Here is a 21,853-nt window from a genome sequence, read left to right as displayed (position 1 = left end):
AATGCAACTAGACCTAGTCTGTACACAGACTAGAACTAATGGGCAAAGAAATATATTGCACACCAGCATGGGTTCATGATGCAGGATGGGAGTACAAAATTTGCTGACAAGGCAGCAAGGTTGAAATTTAAAAGTTCAGAAACAACAACCAATAAGAAACAACAAGGCAAATCTCAATTCTGTTCAGTATCAAAATGCAATATGCACCCCTCAGGTGAATAAAAGTAGTAGTGAGTGGCCAGTGATCAGGTCTGATTTCTCATTACAAGATATCATTTAGTTACAGCTTTTCTGTAAACGCAGCCAGGTCACCTTGTCCATATAGAAACATTAGTTTTTCTTTTGTTTGCTTTTATTACGACCAAGACCATGAACCAAAACATTGGTTTTAAAATCACCTGAGACCTCAATAATCCAACTTCCTCGATGGTTTCAGCCTCACTGTACTTTTTCCTCTTGCCTTCCTATCCACATTTGTTGTGCCTGCCACTCAAATGCCTCAATGTCTCTATGGACATAGCTGCTCCAATAGGAGCCCTCTTAACCTCAACTCACTCCTAAACTGACAAATCTTTGTTCCTTTCTCTGTTCCCAACTGATTATTTATTACATCAGGTCACCACTGAAATTATTTTTGTCCATTCATGAGATGTGGGTATTGTGGGCTGGACCAACATTTATTTCTCCTCCTTAGTTGCCCTCAAGATGTTGGCAATGAGCAGCCTTCTTAAGCTGAAGTCTGAACTTGATGTAGACAGACCCACAATGCTAGTTGGGGTAAAGTTGTAGGATTTTGACCTGGCAACACTGCCACTGAGCAGTGACAGTGGAGGAAATTTGTCGAAGTGGTGTCAATCAGACTGCTTAATTCAGATGGTGTCAAGCTTCAATGTTGTTGGAGCTGCATATACCCTGGGCCAGAGGGGGAAGTATTCTATCACCTTCCTGACTTGTGCTTTGTAAATAGTGGACAGACCTTAGGGAAACAAGAAGCGAGTTACTTACTGCAAGAATCCTAGCCTCTGATCAGCTACAAAATTTAGGTGTACTCCATTCCATTCTGGTCAATGGTAACCCACTTGATGAGAAGGAATTCAGCAGTGATAAAACCATGAATGTCAAAGAGTATTAGTTACGTTCTCTTGTTGGGAGACTGTCATTGCTGGCACAAATGTTACTTGCTATTTGTCAGCCCAAGTGCAGATATCTTCTCGGTGCTGCTGGATTTCAGCATCATTTATTTCCATTTTCAGGTAGTATCGACAACACGCTGCACACTGTAGCATCACACGTAAAAATCCCCAAACTCTACGATGCAGGGGAGCAGCTGAAGATAGTTGGGACTAGGGCAATAACCCAGAGGAATTCACCTGGGTTCAAGACCCACCTGCTCCAGAGGTGTTTCATTAAATTAATCTGTTCAGAGATGTTAAACACCAAATTTGAAGAACTCCTGCAGCTGAGACGATTGACCAGCAACTACAACCATTTTTTTTTATGCCAACCATAACTCTAAACAGAACTCGACTGACAGTTATTCATGGATTTCCAGCAAGTTAGGCTGAAAACATTAGAAACCTAATCAATTTCACTCAACGTTCAAACTGTTTTCAATACGGTTTCCAGTCTGCCCAACCACAAATTCGCAACCTGAGTAAATCCATAGACAGATCAAATTTAAAAAAGCCTCCTAAGACCACAGAGACAAGCCCAAAAGGCAGTTTTGCAAAATCCAAATGGTGAAAATTTCTTATCCCTGCACAGGCAACATTATAAACTGCTTCATAAAACTATAGGTTCCAAACAGTAAATTCAACTACATGGAAGCCTTAACCTACAAAAAATTACTCATTGTCTTTTAAACTTAGCAATAGTGAATTTTACAACAGTATTTGTTAGAGAAAAGAATCCCTGAATTTCTGCTTACCTCTATATGATCTTTACAATAATCCAAACCAATATCTGTAAGGATCTTTTTAACTGTTTTACGAGCCTTTCTTAGATTTGCAAGGTTGTTGACAGGAAGTTGGTACATAGTTTCTGTTGGAACAATAAAAGTACAGTATTTTCAACATTATTCGTATGATATGACTTTACTGAGCATGCTAAATCATTAGAAGTGAAAATTCTTTACTGGTAAAAAGTAACAGGTATTTGCACATTAATTTTTTTTTGCACTGCTCCTGCTTTCCTGACCCTTTATCAGCAATTTTAAAGAGTAAACTGATTTAAGAACTGGTGAACTGCACACAGATCAGTTCAGTTGAGCTCAGCTCAATTACAAACGGAGTAAAGTTGCGAGTGTGCAGAGCAAAAAGCCAGACAATATATATATACACGTGGTGATCTTGTGGATTTCAATGTGATGGAAACATTTTTCTAGTACATCTGAAAGATAGCGACCATAGTGGTGACACATTCATGCCTACAATTCAATGACTAGGTTTTCTATCAGAACTGTTTAGCAATTCATCATAGCAATGTAAAGGCCAACATCCTTCTCATGAAATTCAGACAAGTCTTCAGTCCTCTGCTACACATTGAGAGTGACTTGCAACAGTACAAGGATATACTGTAGCGTCACACTATCCAGTAACATATTGTGGCACAATGAGAATGGAATATGTGGATCAGATTCTCAAGATGCTTATGCTTTCAGAGGTGGATTCAAAACAGTGGAATAATAGGCAGACACTGAAAGCCACAGGATTACCTGCAATCTGAAGAGGTAAAAGCTCTACAAGAAGCAAAGGCTCCCAATGCTACTATTAATTTCAGTAGTGGAGATGTGGATTAATATTCTGGTGCATTAAATTATATTTTGGAATGAAAGACTATTTATGCCCAACTTTCTCTCAGATTAAATAGGTGGGATTCTAGGGACCAAATAATCTTTTTTTTGGCTCCATGCTTTAGGTTTTCACATACCCCATCAATAATGCTGTCCTGGCAAACACAATTCAAGTGGTGAGCAGAGAGAATCTCATGCACCACCCTCAATTTTCAGCTTCTTGATTAGAAGCTGAATCAGGAAAGCTAGAAACTGGCCAAGAATTAAATACAAGTTTGAATTGAAAAAAAAAGTATTCATTAGTGGAATGTAGACATTTATTGCTCATCCATAGTTGCCCTTGAGAAGGGGCGCCATTTAAACAAATGGGACCAGAATCACGTTATAGCCAGAGGTATGGAATGTTTGCGTTCGACAAATAGCCGAAATTCTTCCATCGCATTACAGCCTACTTGTGTTGAAGAAACACACATTACAGCAGAACCGACTGTACAGTGAAAATGTCACCTCTTATTGCGCCATTTTTGGTGTAAGTACCTAGGTACAAATATTAGATACAAAAGTGAAATAAGAAAGTAGTTGCATTACTTTAGTATTTAAAGAATAGGTTGGAGGTAAGACAGACTTAATGGATTGACAATCAGATAAACAAAATACTAATAAACATTACAAAGCAGTAGCTTAGCATAGGGGTTTCAAATGTAGTCTGACCACTTGCGTCAGACCAACAACAGTCCCGGCTCCAATCTTCCAGTGTGCTCTGCACTGGCTCTCAGCTGCTCGAAGGTAGGTTTCCTCTCGGACTGCTTCCCTGCGCTGGCATTGAGCGGTGGCGGAAGAAATGGATGCTTGTGGACGAAGTGCCAATCAAGCAGGCTTTGTCCTGAATGGTCAAACTCAAGTATCATTGGAGCTGCATTCATCCAGGCAAGTGGAGAGTATTCCATCACACTCCCGACCTGTGCTTTGCAGATAGTGGACAGGTTTTGGGAAATTAAGAGTTACTCACCACTGTGTTCCTAGTCTCTGACCTGCTCTTATTGCCAGTGTTCACATGGTGAGTCCAGTTGAGTTTCTGGTCAATGATAACCCCCAGCATGTTGATAGTTGGGGGTCAGTGATGGTGACACCATTGAATGTCATGGGGCAATGGCTAGGTAGGCTATGACCACCAATAAGAGACAATCATTTTTGTGGTGCAGATGTTGCTTGCCACTTGTCAACCCAAGCCTGGATAATCTTGTTGCATTTGAACATGGACTGCTTCATATCAGAGGAATCACAAAATGATAAACATTGGGCACAGTGAACTTCCTTCTATCGTGAGATCATTGAAGCAGATGAAAATGGAGAGACTAGGACACTACCCTGCAGAGATGTCCTGGAGCTGAGATGACTGGTGCCCAAATATGACTGTGCCAAGTATGATTCCAACCATCAGACAGTGTGCCCCAACACCTGTTCCCAGTTTTACTAGGGTTCCTTGATGCCGCACTGTCAAATGCAGCCTTGATGTCAAGGGCTGTCACACTCACTTTTGACCACGTTTGAACCAAGGCTGTAGTGAAGTCAAGAGTCGAATGGCCATGTCAGAACCCAAACTAGGCATCACTGAGGAGGTACTGCTTGATAGCACTATTGATGATCAGTGATGGAAGGTGTTGTCAAGAGTAGACTGTTGCGGGCAGTAATTGGCAGAATTGAAATGCTTTTTGTGTGTAGGTTATACCTGGGCAGTTTTCCACATTGTTAGGTAGATGCTACTATCGTAACTGTACTAGAACAGATTGGCGACGGGTGTCGCAAGTTCAGGAACACAAGCCTTCAGTACTATTGCTGCAATGTTGTCAGGCCTCTTAGCCTTTGCATTTTTTCGTGCCTCCAATAGTTTCTTGAATATCATGTGGAGTGAATCGAATTGGCTGAAGACCGGTATTTGTAATGCTGGGAACCACTGGATGAGGCTGAAATGGATCATCTATTTGGCACTTCTGACAGAGGATTGCTGTGACAGCTTCAGCCTTATCTTTTGCACTGATATGCTGGGCTCTTCCATCATTGAGGATGGGGATATTTGTGGAGCCACCTCCTCTGATGAGTTGTTTAATTGCCCACCACTATTCACAACTAGATGTGGCAGGACTGCAGAGTTTAGATCTGATCTGTCGATTGTACAATCAGTTAGCTCTATCACTTGCTGCTTACACTATTTGGCATGCAAGTAGTCCTGTTTGGTGACTTCACCGGGTTGATACCTCATTTTTCAGGTATGCCTGATGCTGCTCTTGATTTAATGGCTGAAATAAAAATCTTCAACAATTTCTACTGCTTTAAAATAAAAAAAAGGATAAGAATGAAATTAAAATATAACAAAAAAAACTTTTTAAAGTTAGAAATCAATGCATTCAATAGTATCAATCTCTTCATCCCTTTAATTTTGATGATTATTTCCCTACCTCACTTGCTGTAGAGCATATAGTACCAAGAATTCACTGTATTCTGTTTTGTTTCCCTTTGAACACACTTGCAACCATAAAGACACCACAATAAACCCACATTTCTTGGAAACTAAGCCCCCACTATGAAAGATCAGAAAATTAGTTCTAACCATATTTAAATTCTACTTTTCCTAGTTTATTTTATTCAAATTTTGTGAATTTAACAGGTTTTGAAACAGCAGTTCTCAGTGCTGTTGTCTTATCTTTTTAGAACATATTGACGAATAAGTTAGCATGAGCACTGTGAAATGTATCAATTAAAGAATACATGGCATACTTTATACAACCTCAGTCTCTGATTATTACAAAGAATGGTACCCAACACTCATGGATGTGGAGGGAAGGACAGACTCAACTAAGGCAAACAATAAAAAAGCCAATTACTGAATAGGCAAAGCATTTATAATTCTGGAGAAATCTATTTTTAGAAATTAGATTTTTTCTGTCAAATACAACAAGTCTTTAGTCCTAAATCAATCTCCCCTGACCATTAAGAAATATTGTGCACGTGAGGGGGGCAGGGTTGGGAAAGAGAGGGACGAGAGAGAGCGCGAGAGAGAATATACAATTATTACCTGCACTGTCAATTGATTTCCGTTGCTCAAAAGCATGTGGGGGACAAGTATGATGTTAACTACAGTGCAATAGCGAATATAATGTAGTTATGCTTCACATAAAACTTGCGTAAAGTGTAAGAGACTCCTGGGGCTTCTGAAAAAAGGTGGATAAAGTCATCACAGTCCTAACAGGTCACACAATTGCTTTCTCACTAGCAGGACAACGACTAGTGATTTAACCTAAGGGTCATTATACCTCAGGTGAAGGGAGAGGTTGAGAAGTAGAGTCACCGATGGTAACCTCAACAGGTGCAGGAATATTGGCATCACCCTGCACTTCAAACCAGCCAACTGAACTAACCAAACACTATTTTTGGGATGCCTTTTCAAAAACATCCTGGCAAATATTTAATATTACTTACAGATAAAAAAATCTTTATACACAAAAATGTTAATACATTGAGAAGACAAGACAATATGGAGGCTTATATTTCAGCCAAATTTCCTAGCTTAACCAAGGCCTAAATGCTTGAATACTTTGCAGCCTTAAGTATAACATCTCATCTGAACTTCTGTGCCCAGATTTAATAGTTTAATGAGGGGATATCTGTGGGGGAAAAAAGTACAATTTTTGACTAATACTATAGACTATAAGGATGAATCTACAGAAGAAAAAGTTTTTTTTTGAAAGGTAGAACAGTTTAAAGTTTACAATGCTTTAACCACCTGGGAAATTAAACAAGCCCACAACGAATCAGTTACAGTCTGAAAGACGACGCTGATCAACAACCATTAAATTTCACATGTGAAATTAATATGGCGCATGTGTTTATTGTCTTCAATGATGCGCTGGATTAACACAAGGGTAATTTTTATACATTCAAACAAATTGCTCTACTCTTTGCAAAAGATCTGTTTGTGGCAAGCCTCCCTGGAATTTAGCATGTTACACTTGCCATTTTAAATATCTAACCAGTGTGACATAGCATTGGCACCCAATCTTCATGATCACAGTTAAATATTCAAGAGATTATGTAGAGAATAAATGTAAACAACTCAATTGGTGATTCCTGAACGCACAAAAGCTCAAACACATTCAAATTTTACAGCTCAAACATTATTTTCTGGAAGCATAATTCAGAGTCCTAATACAAGTTTTATGCGGTGTACCTGTATTTACAATAGAGCTCTCAAATGTAAGTATTTGGTTATAACAAAAAGATCAAAGACATCAGTTGAGAAGCTGCTGGACGAAGTTGTTTGTGTTGCAGCAGATGAATCTGTCCCAAAGCCTTAGCAGCGCAGGTGGGCACATCTGTGCAGCAAAAAGGTATGCTATATATGACAAATTTATAGAAGGGTTTTACCTGAAGATGTAGCTAGTACAATAGGTAAAAGGGAATCACAAAGCGAAGCATACACAACTTCAAAAACGACATGCTGCAAACAAATGGCTCACATGCAAAATAACAGTTTATCAAGTTATGGTTTGTGTGTTAACTGAGCATTTTTAAGCAAGGCAACTGTAATTTTTGGAGCACCCAAAGTAGTAGTCCTGGAACCCAATAGCTTAGTCAAAAATCTAATGGATTCAAATTTTTAAACAATGCAAAATTGTAGTGAAAACAAAAGCTGAGGTCAGAGACTCCAAAGCAATAATAAAAGTCAGATGAGTGGACAAGCTGGCAGACAGAACATGAAATGGGGGAACGGCGGGGTTATTCTCATCAGAAAGAATATTTTTCAAAAACAATGGCTGTGTTTAAATGTTGCTCAGACAAATGGTTGATTATAATTATGAAGAATACAGAAGCTTGCAAGTAGGTACAGAAAGCAATTAGGAAGAAAACTGGCATGCTGGCCTTTCTTGTGATGACACTGATCTGACTAAACTGGCAAAAAGTCAATGACTTGAAATACTATCTGTTTCTCTCTCAATAAATGCTACCTGACTAAAGCATTACCAGCATTTTCTGTTTCCATGTTATTAAGGCAGAATTCAGGAACTAAATTTCATTGTTGAAAATTGGGGGGGGGGGGGAAGAGAGAGAAAAGGAGGGTGAAATTTGGTGACAAATTCAATCCAATTAAATCATGCTTAAAACACGATCAAATTGACAGCATGCAATGTTCACTTGCAAATTGCTATACATTATATCCTACTAAAGTAGTTCATGGCAGAAGTTAAAACACGTGATAGGGTGGCAAAGGCTGCATTTAGCACACTTGCCTTAATTGGTCAGTGCATTCAGTATAGGAATTGGGATGTCATGTTGCGGTTGTACAAGACATTGGTTCAGCCAGTTTTAGAATACTGCATTCAATTCTGGTCTCCCTGATCTAGGAAAGAAGTCTGTTAAACTTGAAATGATTCAGAAAAGATTTACAAGGATGTTGCCAGGTTGTTTTTCAGACTGGAGGCCTGTGACCAGTGGAGTGCCACAAGGATCGGTGCTGGGTCCTCTACTTTTCATCATTTATGTAAACGATTTGGATGCGAGCATAATAGGTACAGTTAGTAGGTTAGCAGATGACACCAAAATTGGAGGTGTAGTGGACAGTGAAGAAGGTTACCTCAGATTACAAGAGGATCTGAACCAGATGAGCCTGAGAAGTGGCAGATGGAGTTTAATTCAGATAAATGCAAAGTGCTGCATTTTGGGAAAGCAAATCTTAGCAGCACTTATACACTTAATGGTAAGATCCTAGAGAGTGTTGCTGAACAAAGAGACCTTGGCGTGCAGGTTCATAGTTCCTTGAAAGTGGAGTCGCAGGTAGATAGGGTAGTGAAGGTGGCGTTTAGTATGCTTTCTTTTACTGGTCAGAGTATAGAGTACAGGAGTTGGGAGGTCATGTTGCGGCTGTACAGGACATTGGTTAGGCAGGTTTTGGAATATTGTGTACAATTCTGGTCTCCTTCCTATCAGAAAGATGTTGTGAAACTTGAAAAAGTTCAGAAAAGATTTACAAGGATGTTACCATGGTTGGAGGATTTGAGCTCTGGGGAGAGGCTGAACAGGCTGGGGCTGTTTTCCCTGGAGTGCCGGAGACTGAGGGGTGACCTTATAGAGGTTTACAAAATTATGAGGGGCATGGATAGCATAAATAGATGAAGTTTTTTTCCTGGGGTTGGGGAGTCCAGAGCTAGAGGATATAGGTTTAGGGTGAGAGGGGAAAGTTATAAAAGGGACCTAAGGGGCAACTTTCTCACACAGAGGGTGATACGTGTATGGAATGAGCTGCCAGAGGATGTGGTGGTGGCTGGTACAATTGCAACATTTAAGAGACATTTGGATGGGGATATGAGTAGGAAGGATTGAGGGATATGGGCCAGGTGCTGGCAGGTGGGACTAGATTTAGTTGGGATATCTGGTCGGCATGGACGGGTTGGACCGAAAGGTCTATTTCCATGCTGTACATCTCTATGACTAATAGGCTGGGGCTTTTTTCCTGGGAGTGTCAGAGGTTGAGGGGTGACCTTATAGAGGTTTACAAAATTATATGGGGCACAAATAGGATAAATAGACATGGTCTTTTCCCCCAGGGTGATGGTGTCCAAAACTAGAGGGTATAGGTTTAAGGTGAGAGGGGAAAACATTAAAAAAGGAACCTGAGGGGCAGCATCATCATACAAAGACTGGTGCGTGCATTGAACAAGCTGCCAAAAGAAGTGGAGGAGGCTGGTACAACTACAACATTTAAAAAGCATCTGGATAGATACATGAATAAGGGGTTGGAGAAACACAAGCCAAATGTTGGCAAATGGGACAAGATTAATTTAGGACATCTGGTCTGCAGGGTCAAGTCTGACCCAAGTATCTATTTCCATCTGTATAACTATGAATCTGCAATGCATGTTATGCAAGACCTGTTTGCAAAGACAAATTCAAGCCTAAGTCATCGTATAAGGGGAACCACTTATCACAAACAAAAAAGCTCCTAAATTTCCACTGCCATAAACAAATACAGTATTGCCCTAAAGGTAGATCACGAAATTAAGCCAATTTAGATATATGCTAATACTTAGCAGTATAAAATGCTGTTGGATTTAGACCTGCAAATAGCTACTTGCACAAGAGAAAATGCATAAGTAGGTATGGTGAATCACATACAAATATATACCTAAAGAAAGAAGAGTTTGATCTGATGTACTAGTAACCCAGTCAACATCCAATGTCCCCTGACTTTTAGTATGAGCAATGCCTTGCAATTAACCAATTAACTGCTATTTCTCTAGCTTTCAATATTATACATGAGCCATTCTCTCAATCACTTACACAGTACATGAAATCTTTCATAATCAACCAAGATTTATAGAAAAAGTGTCATAACATAGTTCTACCTTCTGCTACACGACTTAACAAGTCAACTGCCATAATCAACTTTTCTTGAAATAACGCTGTCAGCCTTAACTGTTTTGCCTGACACTCCAAGCACACTTTGGAGTACAGCCTTCCTTGTATTCACTTGTGGATGTTCAGATGGAAAGATTTGGTTGCAGCAGTTTTTGTGGATACAAACAATTATATCAGACCACAATAAAAAGTTTTAGTTTTCACTTTCAATTAAACTTAAATTCCAAAATGTTAATACACTAACAGACTACTTTGATTGTAGAGTATTAGTATGTAGCCAAAGCCATTCACGCTCTTTAAAAGGTAGCCTCTTCTCTATTGCTTTGTGGAGCAGCTTAAAATGGCCATTTTGCTTACTGCCATTTCACAGCTGCAACGAGGTTGAAACTCTATCTTTGGGTAGCAAATATCCCTTTCAGAAAATATAAAGTTTGACATTTTGTAGTATAACTCCATTAGTAATAAATGACCAGAGGCTTAAAAATTGTTAGTTACTTGTTAATAGCAAGGAAGTTTACTTCTATTCACAATCACATTTTTCTTGCTGCACACTTAAGTCATCAGAATCAAAGGTTTTTGTAAAAGAAATGGTCACATTTGACAGCTAGAGTAATCGATGAGGCAAAGAAGAACCATTGTAAAGAATTAATATGCTACAGAGAAGCTAAGCAAATAGTGGTGAGGTATAATGTGAAACACAATAGACTGGCTTCCATTTACTTTGAGTTCTGGGACCATTTGCCTATTAGGACTCTGGTTGACAAAGTTATCTACAACAAACGGCAATAATTTCCTCAGTACTCTGCAAATACAACAGGAATACTAGACTCAGTATGGAAACAGACCTTCTCATCCAACTCATCCACGCCGTCCAGATACAGAGGAACCTTGATTACTCAAATATCAATTATCCGAAAATCGGACTTTCCGAAGGAGCTTGAGGTCCAGATGGAAACATTACATCGAAGACATGTTTTCAACAGAGATCACGTCTTTTGTTTATAGTGATAAAACAGGCACCGTCTCCAAATGACGGACTGCCTACCCTCTCTCCCCACACTTTCCCTGGAGTGCTACACAGGGGTGTACCCTAAAGCCCCCAGTTCCCCAGATAATCTCTCCAACATTGCACTGTATAGGGCAAACCTGGAACCTGTCAAAAGGTTGCAGTAAAAAGTGCGTGGCTATGGCTACGGCTGCATGTGCGCGCTATATGGAGACTTACCTCACAAAGGCAACATCAGTAAGTCTTATTATTGGTGCACAGTCCAGCTGCCCCGGAGAAGGGGTGGGTGTGTACGGGGAGTGGGTGGGGGGTGTTGGATGGGGTGGGGGGCAGGAGACACGATGTTGCACGGGGACAGGGTCTCACATGCTGTGGTGCTGCAGTCTCCTGAATGAGAAAACTTTAAAAACTCTGAGCCCTACAGGAAAGGCATTTAAATCAATTAACCGAATAGTCGATTATCCGAACGGAAGTATGCCTGCCCATCATGTTCGGATAATCTAGGCTCTCCTGTATACTAAATTAATCTGGTCTCATTTACTAGCATTTGGCCCATTTCCCTCTAAGCCATTCCTATTCATATACCCATTCAGGTGCCCTTTAAATGGTGGAATCATCCCAGCCTCCACCACTTCCTCTGGAAGCTTGTTCCATACATGCACCACCCTCCTGCGTGAAACGATTGCTCCTAGGCCCCTTTCAAATCGTCCCACCCCCCCCCCCCCATCGTAAACCTATGCCCTCTAGTTTTGGACTCCCCCACCCCCCCCACACTGGGGAAAAGACCTCCGCTATTCACTCTATCCATGCCCCTCATGAGTTTATAAACGTTTACAATATCATGAAAGGTGAAAGGTAACATTTGAGAACTGGATGATTAATTCGATCAAGTAGCATATTTTCACAAAAAATGCTACCAGAACTGATGGGACAAATGCACTCTGTCTGCAGAAGTACACCAGTAGATAACACCAGTCCAAAAACAAAGACTTCTGAAGTAATCAATTCAAATTAGCACAATTCAAATATCTGAAGTGGTGGAAACAGAACAGATTATCTTAAAAGTCAACTTTCCTTAAGGAACCATCCAGTGTGGCCTATTCCTCTTCAATGCTGGTCCTTGGTGACATCCACAGGATATGTCAGTTTGAACATGGGCACAATGCTCACGCCTAAGAACAGCTAGTCCTAAACGAACAGTAAGTTATTCTGGCAAAATAAAAAAAATCAAAACCACAGACTACCTTTCACGACTGCAAGAGACTGCCTCTAGTCACTATTACATGCTCCTACCAACTGTCAAGCCAAACCAGACAGATAGTTTGCTACTCACCCTGTCATATTTAAATGCGGAACCTCGCATAGTACATCATTCACTTCATCTCACTGTCCACCTATGCATCACCATTTCAAGTCCCCACTTAGTACTGACTCACAAAGCTATTTCATTTTGACATTAATGTAGCATTAGTCTAAACATTTAAATATTTCGAGTTAAATAGCGTTTACTTTAACATTGTTTGCAAGATTCAAGACTTCAGTTTCCAGACTGACCTGCATGCCGACACAGCATTTCACCCATGCCTCAGTCTTTCTACTCTCATCCACTAACCGTGGTTCTTAGCTTTATTTCTCACCCTCACCACTCCCCTCCATAATAACTTGTTCTTTCAGCTTTGCTTCAGATTCATTCTCACCTTCTACCCTGGAAGTTCTTCTCTTGGCTGCTTAGCTTTCCCCAGCCCTAGACTTGAGGGAGGTTAAAGCAATATTTCGCATGTTTGCCTTCACTGCCCATTTCTTGGAGTTTAGAGTTGGGATGTCATGTTGAAGTTATACAGGGTGTTGGAGCTGCCCCTTCTGGAGTACTCTTGTGCAGTTCTGGTTGCCCTGCTGCAAGAAGGATATTATTAAATTGGAGAAGATTTACCAGGATATTGCCATCTATGGAGGGTTTGAGTTGTAAAAATAGGCGAGATCAGCTGGGACATTTTTCGTTGGAGCATAGCAGATTGAGGTGACCTTATTGAGGTTTGAAATCTCGAGGCACATAGATAAGGCAAATAGCAAGGATCTTTTCCTTAGGGTGGGGGGGGGGGAGAGGGGGGAGTTCACAACTAGGGGTTTTGAGAAGGCACAATTTTAAAAAGGACGTGAGGGGCAATGTTTTTACAGAAAATGGTTCATGTGTGGAATGAACAGCCATGTTGTAACTGTACTGTGCAGGTACAGTTACAACATTTAAAACATATTTGGATCAGTGCCGGAATAGGAAATGTTTCGGGGGTGGGGGGGGGGGGAATAAAAGAGAGAGATATGGGCCAAATGCAGGCAAGTAGAACTAGTTTACTTTTGAAACATGTTCAGAATGGACTAGTTGGACCGAAGAGTCTGTTGTGTTGTGATGCTATGTGACAAAGAGAGTCCTAGGTCTCCATCTACTGGTAGGAATTAGTCAGTGAAAATAGTATTGGGACAAGCTAATAAAGTACTTGCAGCAACCAACTTGTACCACTAGATGAAGCCTAGGTCTAAAACATAACATTACAGTGAGAGTGTGTATTATTAATTCAATCTCATACGTCCTTAATGTTTTGTGATAGCTTGCAAACCAAAATCTATTTCAGCTAGAAATTTACAGTACTGCACATCTTAACTTGTAGAAGAGCTCTTCCTCTCTCCTCCACACTACTCCCCAACAAGCTAGACATGCCCAAAAAAAACTTAACCCTGGTTTAAACACAGATACATATAAAAACCTCAGATTCACAAAGTCATGATGTTCAGGATCACAACCACAAGTGAGGAATTACTGCACTACTACAATCCTCATTCATCCCTTTGCCAACCAACCATTCTACATTAAAATTGTCTCAAAAATTATGACACGTAATCTATCATTCCACCCTTACTGTTGGAGATTAACTTGTAACTAAAAGCTCCTTAAAATGTAAAATTTTCTTTTTAAGGATTCCTCCATGGCCTTGCCTCTGCTGCTCAATAATACAGCTGCCTTTACTCAGCATTCCTGCAGTATCAACATATTTTGTAATCTATTCTCTCCCTCCTCTGCATAGGTCCCACTCTAACTCACTTTATTTTGCAGCAAGTTGCATAGGTCAGGAAATACCATACCCAAAAATCCATCACAGAAGACTTGCAAAATGGCACACTAAAACCATGTTATATAAAAGCAACAACAACAATTACCTATGTAAAAATAGCAAATCATTCACCATAAAGAGCAGCTGTGGAAATTACCAATTTTTGTCTGGAAGCAAAAGTTATCCAAGATGAATTTCAAAATTCCACATCACTAGAATTGTTAAAATATATTATTTGCAAAATTGAGTTACAGCAATCAGACAAGGGAGTAATAGACTTCAAAGAAACAATTTCACATTTTGGATGCTGTAACAGCAATTATAATCACAACATTGCTGATCTATGCAGAATATATTTGCACAATGTATGGACCCTACCTATTTAGAATTGTATGAACATGAAACAGTTTTTACAACAGACTTCCAGCATTTATTTCCATATTTTCTCTATCATTAATACTATTACAATAATGGTAAACATGGGAATATTAAGATTTAGCTTCCATAATCTGATTTGAATTACAAGGCCTGAGTGGACTAAAGTGATTTTTCTGATCTCAAGTGGCTGCTGTGATCACCTATCCACCTACTGAAGCTACACCAAAAATTACCATTTTAGCCAAAAAAAGACAACGAAACCAGAAAATTAAGTCAGCGGCAAGAAATTTGCATTCGTTGAATTTACACTTACACAACAGGTTCCCTCAAATGGGAGATTCAAAGTTGCTGGCAGAGTGGAGTGTTCAAGTTGGAAAAAAAAATTCAAAAAATGGACATAGTTTGACAAGTAGACCATACTTCAGTAACTTGTTTGGCCTAACAGAGGGGAAAAAGCAGCCTCCTTAACAGACACAGAGGCTTGCTTCCCCTTTTCCTTCTCATATTCCTTAACACATGATATTTCTTAGTATTGGCACCCTTAGCCAAGAAATCGAGCAAGTCTAATCCTGGATATTAAAGCAATACTGGGTATTTTCTAAACGATTCTTTGAATTCACAACCAAGCAAAGCTTCCTTTTCTATTTGCTTATATAAACATAAATTTTAAAAGACTAGAACATCCTTCTCAAATTAGCCTCATATGTAGAAGGGTGGGTTTTGAAATTAATTGCCAATTATAATACGTCTCCATTTCAGGTAATAAGCAGTTTGAGGCTGCAGAAAAACAAAGTTGTGTAGCTGTACCAATTTATACACTGTCTTATAGAAAAACAAATGTTGAGATACAAAGACAATTGAAACACAGTAAGAAGCTACTTTAATCTATAAAAAGAGGGAAGCAATCCATATATCCACTTCATACCTAATTTGAGGGTGATATAATTGTACTTTAAGTAGACCATTTTGTCTATACATCTGACCTTGATTTACAGAACATTAAAATGTTAAGAATGTTCATGTGCTTAAAAATAAATAAACCAGCTTTACTGAGAAATCCACAATCAAATAAAAGCACAATGACCAAAAAAACCTTCTCCTTGCTCCCAAACCCCCACAAGAATGTGTTTAGAAACCCACACTTGAGATTTGTTTCATTTCATATTCTTCAGGTCAACATTCCAGCGAAAAACAGATAATGGGATGTGATTGCCAAGTCAGATTTTTGACCATAGGCTAGCACACAATCAGCTAATTATGGCACCTTTATTTTTCAAAATGTAAATGGTCTATGTTGCCAGGATAAACTAGTCATTAAAGTCTAAAATTCAACTGTTAGAGGGCTGAGGAATGGCAGATGAAGTTTAATTTAGATGAATGCCAGGTGTTGCATTTTGATAAGAGAACAAAGGCAGGTCTTAATACAGTTAATGGTAGGGCACGAGGAGTACTGTCAAACAGATCCAGGGAGACAGGTCCATAGTTCCTTGAAAATGGTGTCACAGGTGGACAGGATGGTGAAGGCAGCATTTGACATGCTTGCCTTCAAAGGCCAGAGGGTGGTACAGGAGTTGGGACATCATGTAAAGAACATTGGTACGGCCACATTTGGAGGAGTGCACACAGTCCTTGTTGCTATGCTATAGGGAGAATATTATTAAACTTGGAAGGGTGCAAGAAAGATTTACAAGGATGTTACAGACACTGGAGGGTTTGAGTTATAAGAAGAGGCTGGACAGGCTGTGATCTTTTTCCCCTGGAGGGAAAGAGGCAGAGGAATCACCTTATAGGGGTTTATAAAATTGAGGGGGGCATAAAATACTTCCAGGGTAGGGAAGTCCAAAACTAGAGAGTATAGGTTTAAAAGTGAAAGGGGAAAGATTTAAAATGGGATCAGAGAGTTAACTTTTCTACCCCACAGAGGGAGGTAAATGAAATGAGCTGCCAGAAGTAGCAGACAAGAGTAAAATTACAAAATTTAAAATTCATTTGGACAGGTATTTGGATAGGGAAAGTTTAAAGGGATAAATGCCAAATGCTGTATGACAGTGTGTAAGCTATCCATGATCTCATTTCCCTACTCTAAGTCTATTTTCAAAAAGTGCAATTTTGAGACAATGCCAATTTTAAAAAAAGCACCAATCTAATTAGTTTGACAAGAGAATTAACAACATGTACAGGCAAGCAGATCAACAAACTAGATATTGAAATTACATTGTCATTTCCAGGGCTAAATGAAGATTTCCTCAACAATATCCAGAACACACAATGATTGCCTATATCAATGAAACAAAAACAGCTTTCAACACAATTCATCACAACCATAATTTGCTACAATGTGTGAAGTTCTGATGAACTTATCAATTCATGAATAATATTTTGAAAGCCAGGATATCAGAATTTGAATTAAATCACAAAGTTTAAAAAGTAAACTAATTCATGAAATATCAGTGCCACTGGCAAGACTGCAATTGCAGATCCCCCAATACCCTAGAATTGAATGGCTTGCTAGGCCATTTCAAATTACAGTTAAGAATCAATTATAATGTTGAGCATCTGGGAGTCACATGTAGGCCAGACTACAGCCAGAGAGATGTACAGTGCATAAACAGACCATTCAGTCCAATTCGTCCATGCCAACCAGTTATCCCAACTTAACCTAGTCCCACCTGCCAGCACCCAGCCCATATCCCTCCAAACCCATCCAAATGTCTTTTAAATATTGCAACTGTATCAGCCTCCACCACTTCCTCTGGCAGCTCATCCAACATATGCACCACCCTCTGCGTGAAAAGGTTGCCCCTTAACTTTCCCCTCTCACCCTAAGCTTATGCTTGTTAGTTCTGGACTCTCCCACCCCAGGGAAACTACTTTGTATATTTCTCCATCCATGCCCTTTATGATTTTACAAATCTCTATAAGGTCACCCCTCAGTCTCTGACACTACCAGGGAAAACAGACGCGCCTTATTCAACGTCTCCCTATAGTGCAAATCCTCCAACATCCTTGTAAATCTTTTCTAAACCCTTCCATGTTTCACAACATCCTTCCAATATGAAGGAGACCAGAACTGCACGCAATATTCCAAAAATGGCCTAATCAATGTCTTGTACAGATACAACATGATCTGCCAGCTCCAATACTCAATATACTGACCAATAAAAGGAAAACATATCAAAATGCCTACTACCCTATCTACCTGCGATTCTACTTTCAAGGAGCAATAAACCTGAATAGTAAATTTGTTTCCCTGAAAGGGACATTAGGTTACCTAAAGTCAAACAGGTGGTGTTTTTATAACAAATCAATGATAGTCTGCATAACTGAAATGAGCTTTAAATATATTAAAATTTGGAAAGTAAATTATACCAGCTACTGACGTGGGATTTGAACTAGTTAGCATTCATTGGACTGACAAGTCCAAGCTACAGTACCATTCTATTGGACTATTTTAGAAAACAGTTGATGGGACTTTGAGAATATGAGCAGGTTAATCTGTATTTCCATTCAAAGCTGCTGTATTAAAGTTGAAATTTTAATCTACTCCCTCGCTAGCCCCAAATTTCAAATGGTTCCATTCCCAGTGTAGACAATTCAAGTAGTAGAGTAAAAAAGCAATAATCATTGTACTCAAAATTTCTGTTCCATATGCAAGTATATGCCCTAATTTGACACCATGGGCATTATAATAAATTCAATTTAAAATAAAAAACATACTAAGCTTCTAAACAATGTTGCTGCATAAACTACCTACAAAGCAATGAATGGTCACAGTATTGGAATGGTCAGCCCATACCATTGCTACAAAGCTGTCAATTTCTGTAGATTTTAGTTTTAAATAACACAAAAATTTGCAGTACATAGTGAAGGTCTTTTATCTACTTGTCTTCCCACTGTTTGAACCACCCCCCATTACATATCCAACCCATGCGAAGTTACTTCAAGTTGCTTCCTGCTATTCTTCATTGCCTGAACACCAGATTGAAGTGAATTCTCTAACTTATATTAACTGTTCCAAAAGCATAATCATGGAAAAATTAAGAAACCTTGCAAATTCTCTTACTCAAGTATGATCAGATATGTCAAGGATTCTGCCACAGGTACATTACAATTATGCCAGTCTTCACAAATCAACACTTAATGCCCTTAGCATAACGATCAAGAGCAGGAGCATTAGCAAAGTACAATCTCATCAAATATGTATACATACAAAGACATACACTAAGAGAATTTATAAGAAAATTATCCATAACAGGACCTTTACGCAAATTTTCCCCCTCGCCCTTAACTCGAGCATTCAGGATAACTAAAGACGCCCAAGCTGCTGTATTAGAGGAGATTAACTTTATAATACAGGGACTTTAGTAGAAACCTGCAATGTAATTTTAAGTTGTCACTGCATTCCATATACCACCTTTGTGTCCAATAATTTTTATTACAAATCATGATACTTAAAGTCATTGATGCTTTCATTCTGAGGGAATGCAAATTTACATTAACCACATGCTTTGAATCAATGGACTTTCCCATTTAAGTTTGGACAAAAAAAACTTGTAGGCATGCCACCATATAAGCGTATGTAATTTTAAAATAGGTATACCAGTACATAATGCTGAATATGTTTGGACATTCCCATTTACAATATTTTGTCTGATATTTGAAATATGGCATCAGTTGTTAGGAATGGATTTTAAATACATCAAATCGGAGCTATAAACAGGCTGCAAAACAAAATCTTAATTTTTTAAGACTGCAAACAATGCATTGCCAGACACAATACATGACACAATGCATTTCATCTGCACTAACTACTTAGGAAAATGTTAAAAATTGCCAGTGAAAACTTTTATTTTCTAGCAAACAGATTAGTTCTATAAAAGGAGTAACTCCCATGTTTCAATAATCAACTCTTTCAATGGAGAAGTTAGAAAAAGCAGTAAATCAATACAAAGCGCAGATTTCCACTTTATAAAGCATTTTTTTTTAATTTTGGAGTTTTCAATTCTACAATGATTTAATTAAACCTGAAGCTTCAAAAGGCAGAACAACTTTTAAAGTGCATTTAAGCTGAAGAGATATTATATTTAAGAACTTGATATTTACATTTAAGATACTGAATAAATTTGTCTGAACAGTACAAGTGATTTAATGAATGAATGTCCTAGAAGTATGCACAAAAAGAAACCTGTCTACAGAATATCATATGTACTTACTTAAGAATTTGATTAATTGAGTTTTCTGGACAAGTCATATATTAACTGTTTCTTAATCAGCAGCATGAACACATGCATATATATATGTAGACAAATATTTCCATAACCTCAGGTTTTATATTATTTAAGAATTCCCCACTCTTGCGAATGCTGTAATTTTACCCCACTACAAGAAGGCAAAATCTCATTTTGATAGTGTGCATTATTTTTTGATGCACTAACTATACAATATTAAAATGTGTTCCAATATCTAATGAGTCTTTTAGTAGAACTGCGACCTAGAATTGCCTGAAAAGCTAATATTCAAACCTTGCAATGAAACACTCGGCAATTAACGTACACTTAATTATCTGAACAGGTGATAATTAGAACTTATTTAAGCAAAAAACTTACCAGTCACAAGCATTTTGATGCCAAATTTGAGTTTAAAAGGTTATGAAAAATATCTTGTTGAATTTTAAAAAAAATACCAACAAGTTCACCTAAGCAACCCTTGGAGTATTAAACAATGCATTCTCAGATCAGGCTGAAATTTCCCTGCTGAGGCTACATATATACACATCTGATACTTAAATATCAAAAGTCAGTCTAAATCATTGCACTCAACCTTTTAAAAATGACCTTTCCTGGTGATTTTTAACTAAATCTCAAATTAATATGCATCCATCTAAAATTTCAGGAAAATTTTAATAAAAATAAATTGTGTGAAGAATTGCATATTTAAAAAATTGTTCATAACAAAGACATCATGGCAATAAAAATGATTCCCAAGGCAGAAAAAGTTTGCAATTAGAATGCAAACTAATCATGGATATTGGCCACTTCATGGAACTGCAGTGATTAAAAGCAACCTTGACATAGGTATTAAGAATTAGTTCTTCAGTACCCCAATGGTTCAGCTTATCTACTCTGTTAAAGCACAGTGACAGAGTTAAAATGTTGGGAGTGCCGTGCTGGAAAAGCACAGCAGGCCAGGCAACATCAGAGGAACGGGAGAATCGACATTTCAGCCATAAGCACTTCGTTTCTCAGGTTTGACCACAAATGTGAGCCAATTCACCTATTCTCTGCCTGACAGAGCTATTAAAATTATTTCAACATAGCTAGTCAACACAGGAAGGTAATGAATTCACTAGTTTCCCACCAATCCCTGCCATAAAAACATGTCAATAAAGCCTGATTTAGTTATGAAATACTCATCAAGTTACTTGCAATGAATCTTATGAAAAACATCTTCACAACACTAAAAAATGGTAGCAAACCCATTTCATATCATGCTTAAAAGAGAAAACAAAATTGGGAAAATATTTTACAACATGAATGCAATGCAAGTACACAATAACTTTAAAAGCCAATAAAGGCCCCAATACACTTCACCAGACTACTGCTGTATTTTTCTTGTTCCTTTTTAGAAACAGTCTATAGCACCTGAAACACTGAGCTCAATGCATTTACAGAGAGAAAGGAGGAAAATAAATTACAAAACATCATGAGCACTACTAGTGAAAACAAAACTTCAACAGAGGCAAAAGCCAATGAGCTTGCTGTAATAATAGCATGTAACCAAGGTTTATGCCAAAGTCTCAGCATGGTTGACTGGAAACAAAACTCATTATTTTTGATTTCATGAAGCATCTCAAACATAACTCTTTAACATGCATCCTAAATTATGAAAAGAAAGGTCAATGGAACTTAAGTGCAAAATTCCAAGCCTTCATACTCTCAAGGAAGTGACATTTTAAATTTTATACCACTGAAACTTACATTCATTGTCATAATTTCTAGCTTTGTACTGCAATGATTTCAATACATGAGTTTGGCTACACATAAGGATTTATATTTGTTGTGTTACAAATCACTTATGGGGTGAACTTCTGTGCAACTTGCACTTTTACAACCATGATGTAGTCCGAGTCTTCACACAGTGATACTTTTCCTCACATGGCTAATT

At 38.5% G+C, this 21,853-nt stretch overlaps 1 protein-coding gene across 2 annotated transcripts in view; it reads right to left on the bottom strand.

Moving 5' to 3' along the window:
• adnpb (activity-dependent neuroprotector homeobox b) overlaps nt 1-21,853 on the bottom strand; it is a 45,345-nt gene that overhangs the window by 13,541 nt on the left and 9,951 nt on the right. For both annotated transcript variants that reach the window (XM_060836313.1, XM_060836312.1), the window contains exon 2: nt 1,928-2,040. In XM_060836313.1, coding sequence (XP_060692296.1) covers nt 1,928-2,035 — 108 coding nt within the window. In that variant the 5' untranslated portion in view covers nt 2,036-2,040. The remainder of the gene's footprint in view (nt 1-1,927; nt 2,041-21,853) is intronic.

Source organism: Hemiscyllium ocellatum, chromosome 15 (assembly GCF_020745735.1).
Source record: "Hemiscyllium ocellatum isolate sHemOce1 chromosome 15, sHemOce1.pat.X.cur, whole genome shotgun sequence".
Taxonomy (NCBI): Eukaryota; Metazoa; Chordata; class Chondrichthyes; order Orectolobiformes; family Hemiscylliidae; genus Hemiscyllium; species Hemiscyllium ocellatum.
The sequence above is the reverse complement of the archived record's forward strand: the minus strand, read 5'-3'. Positions and strand labels throughout refer to the sequence as shown.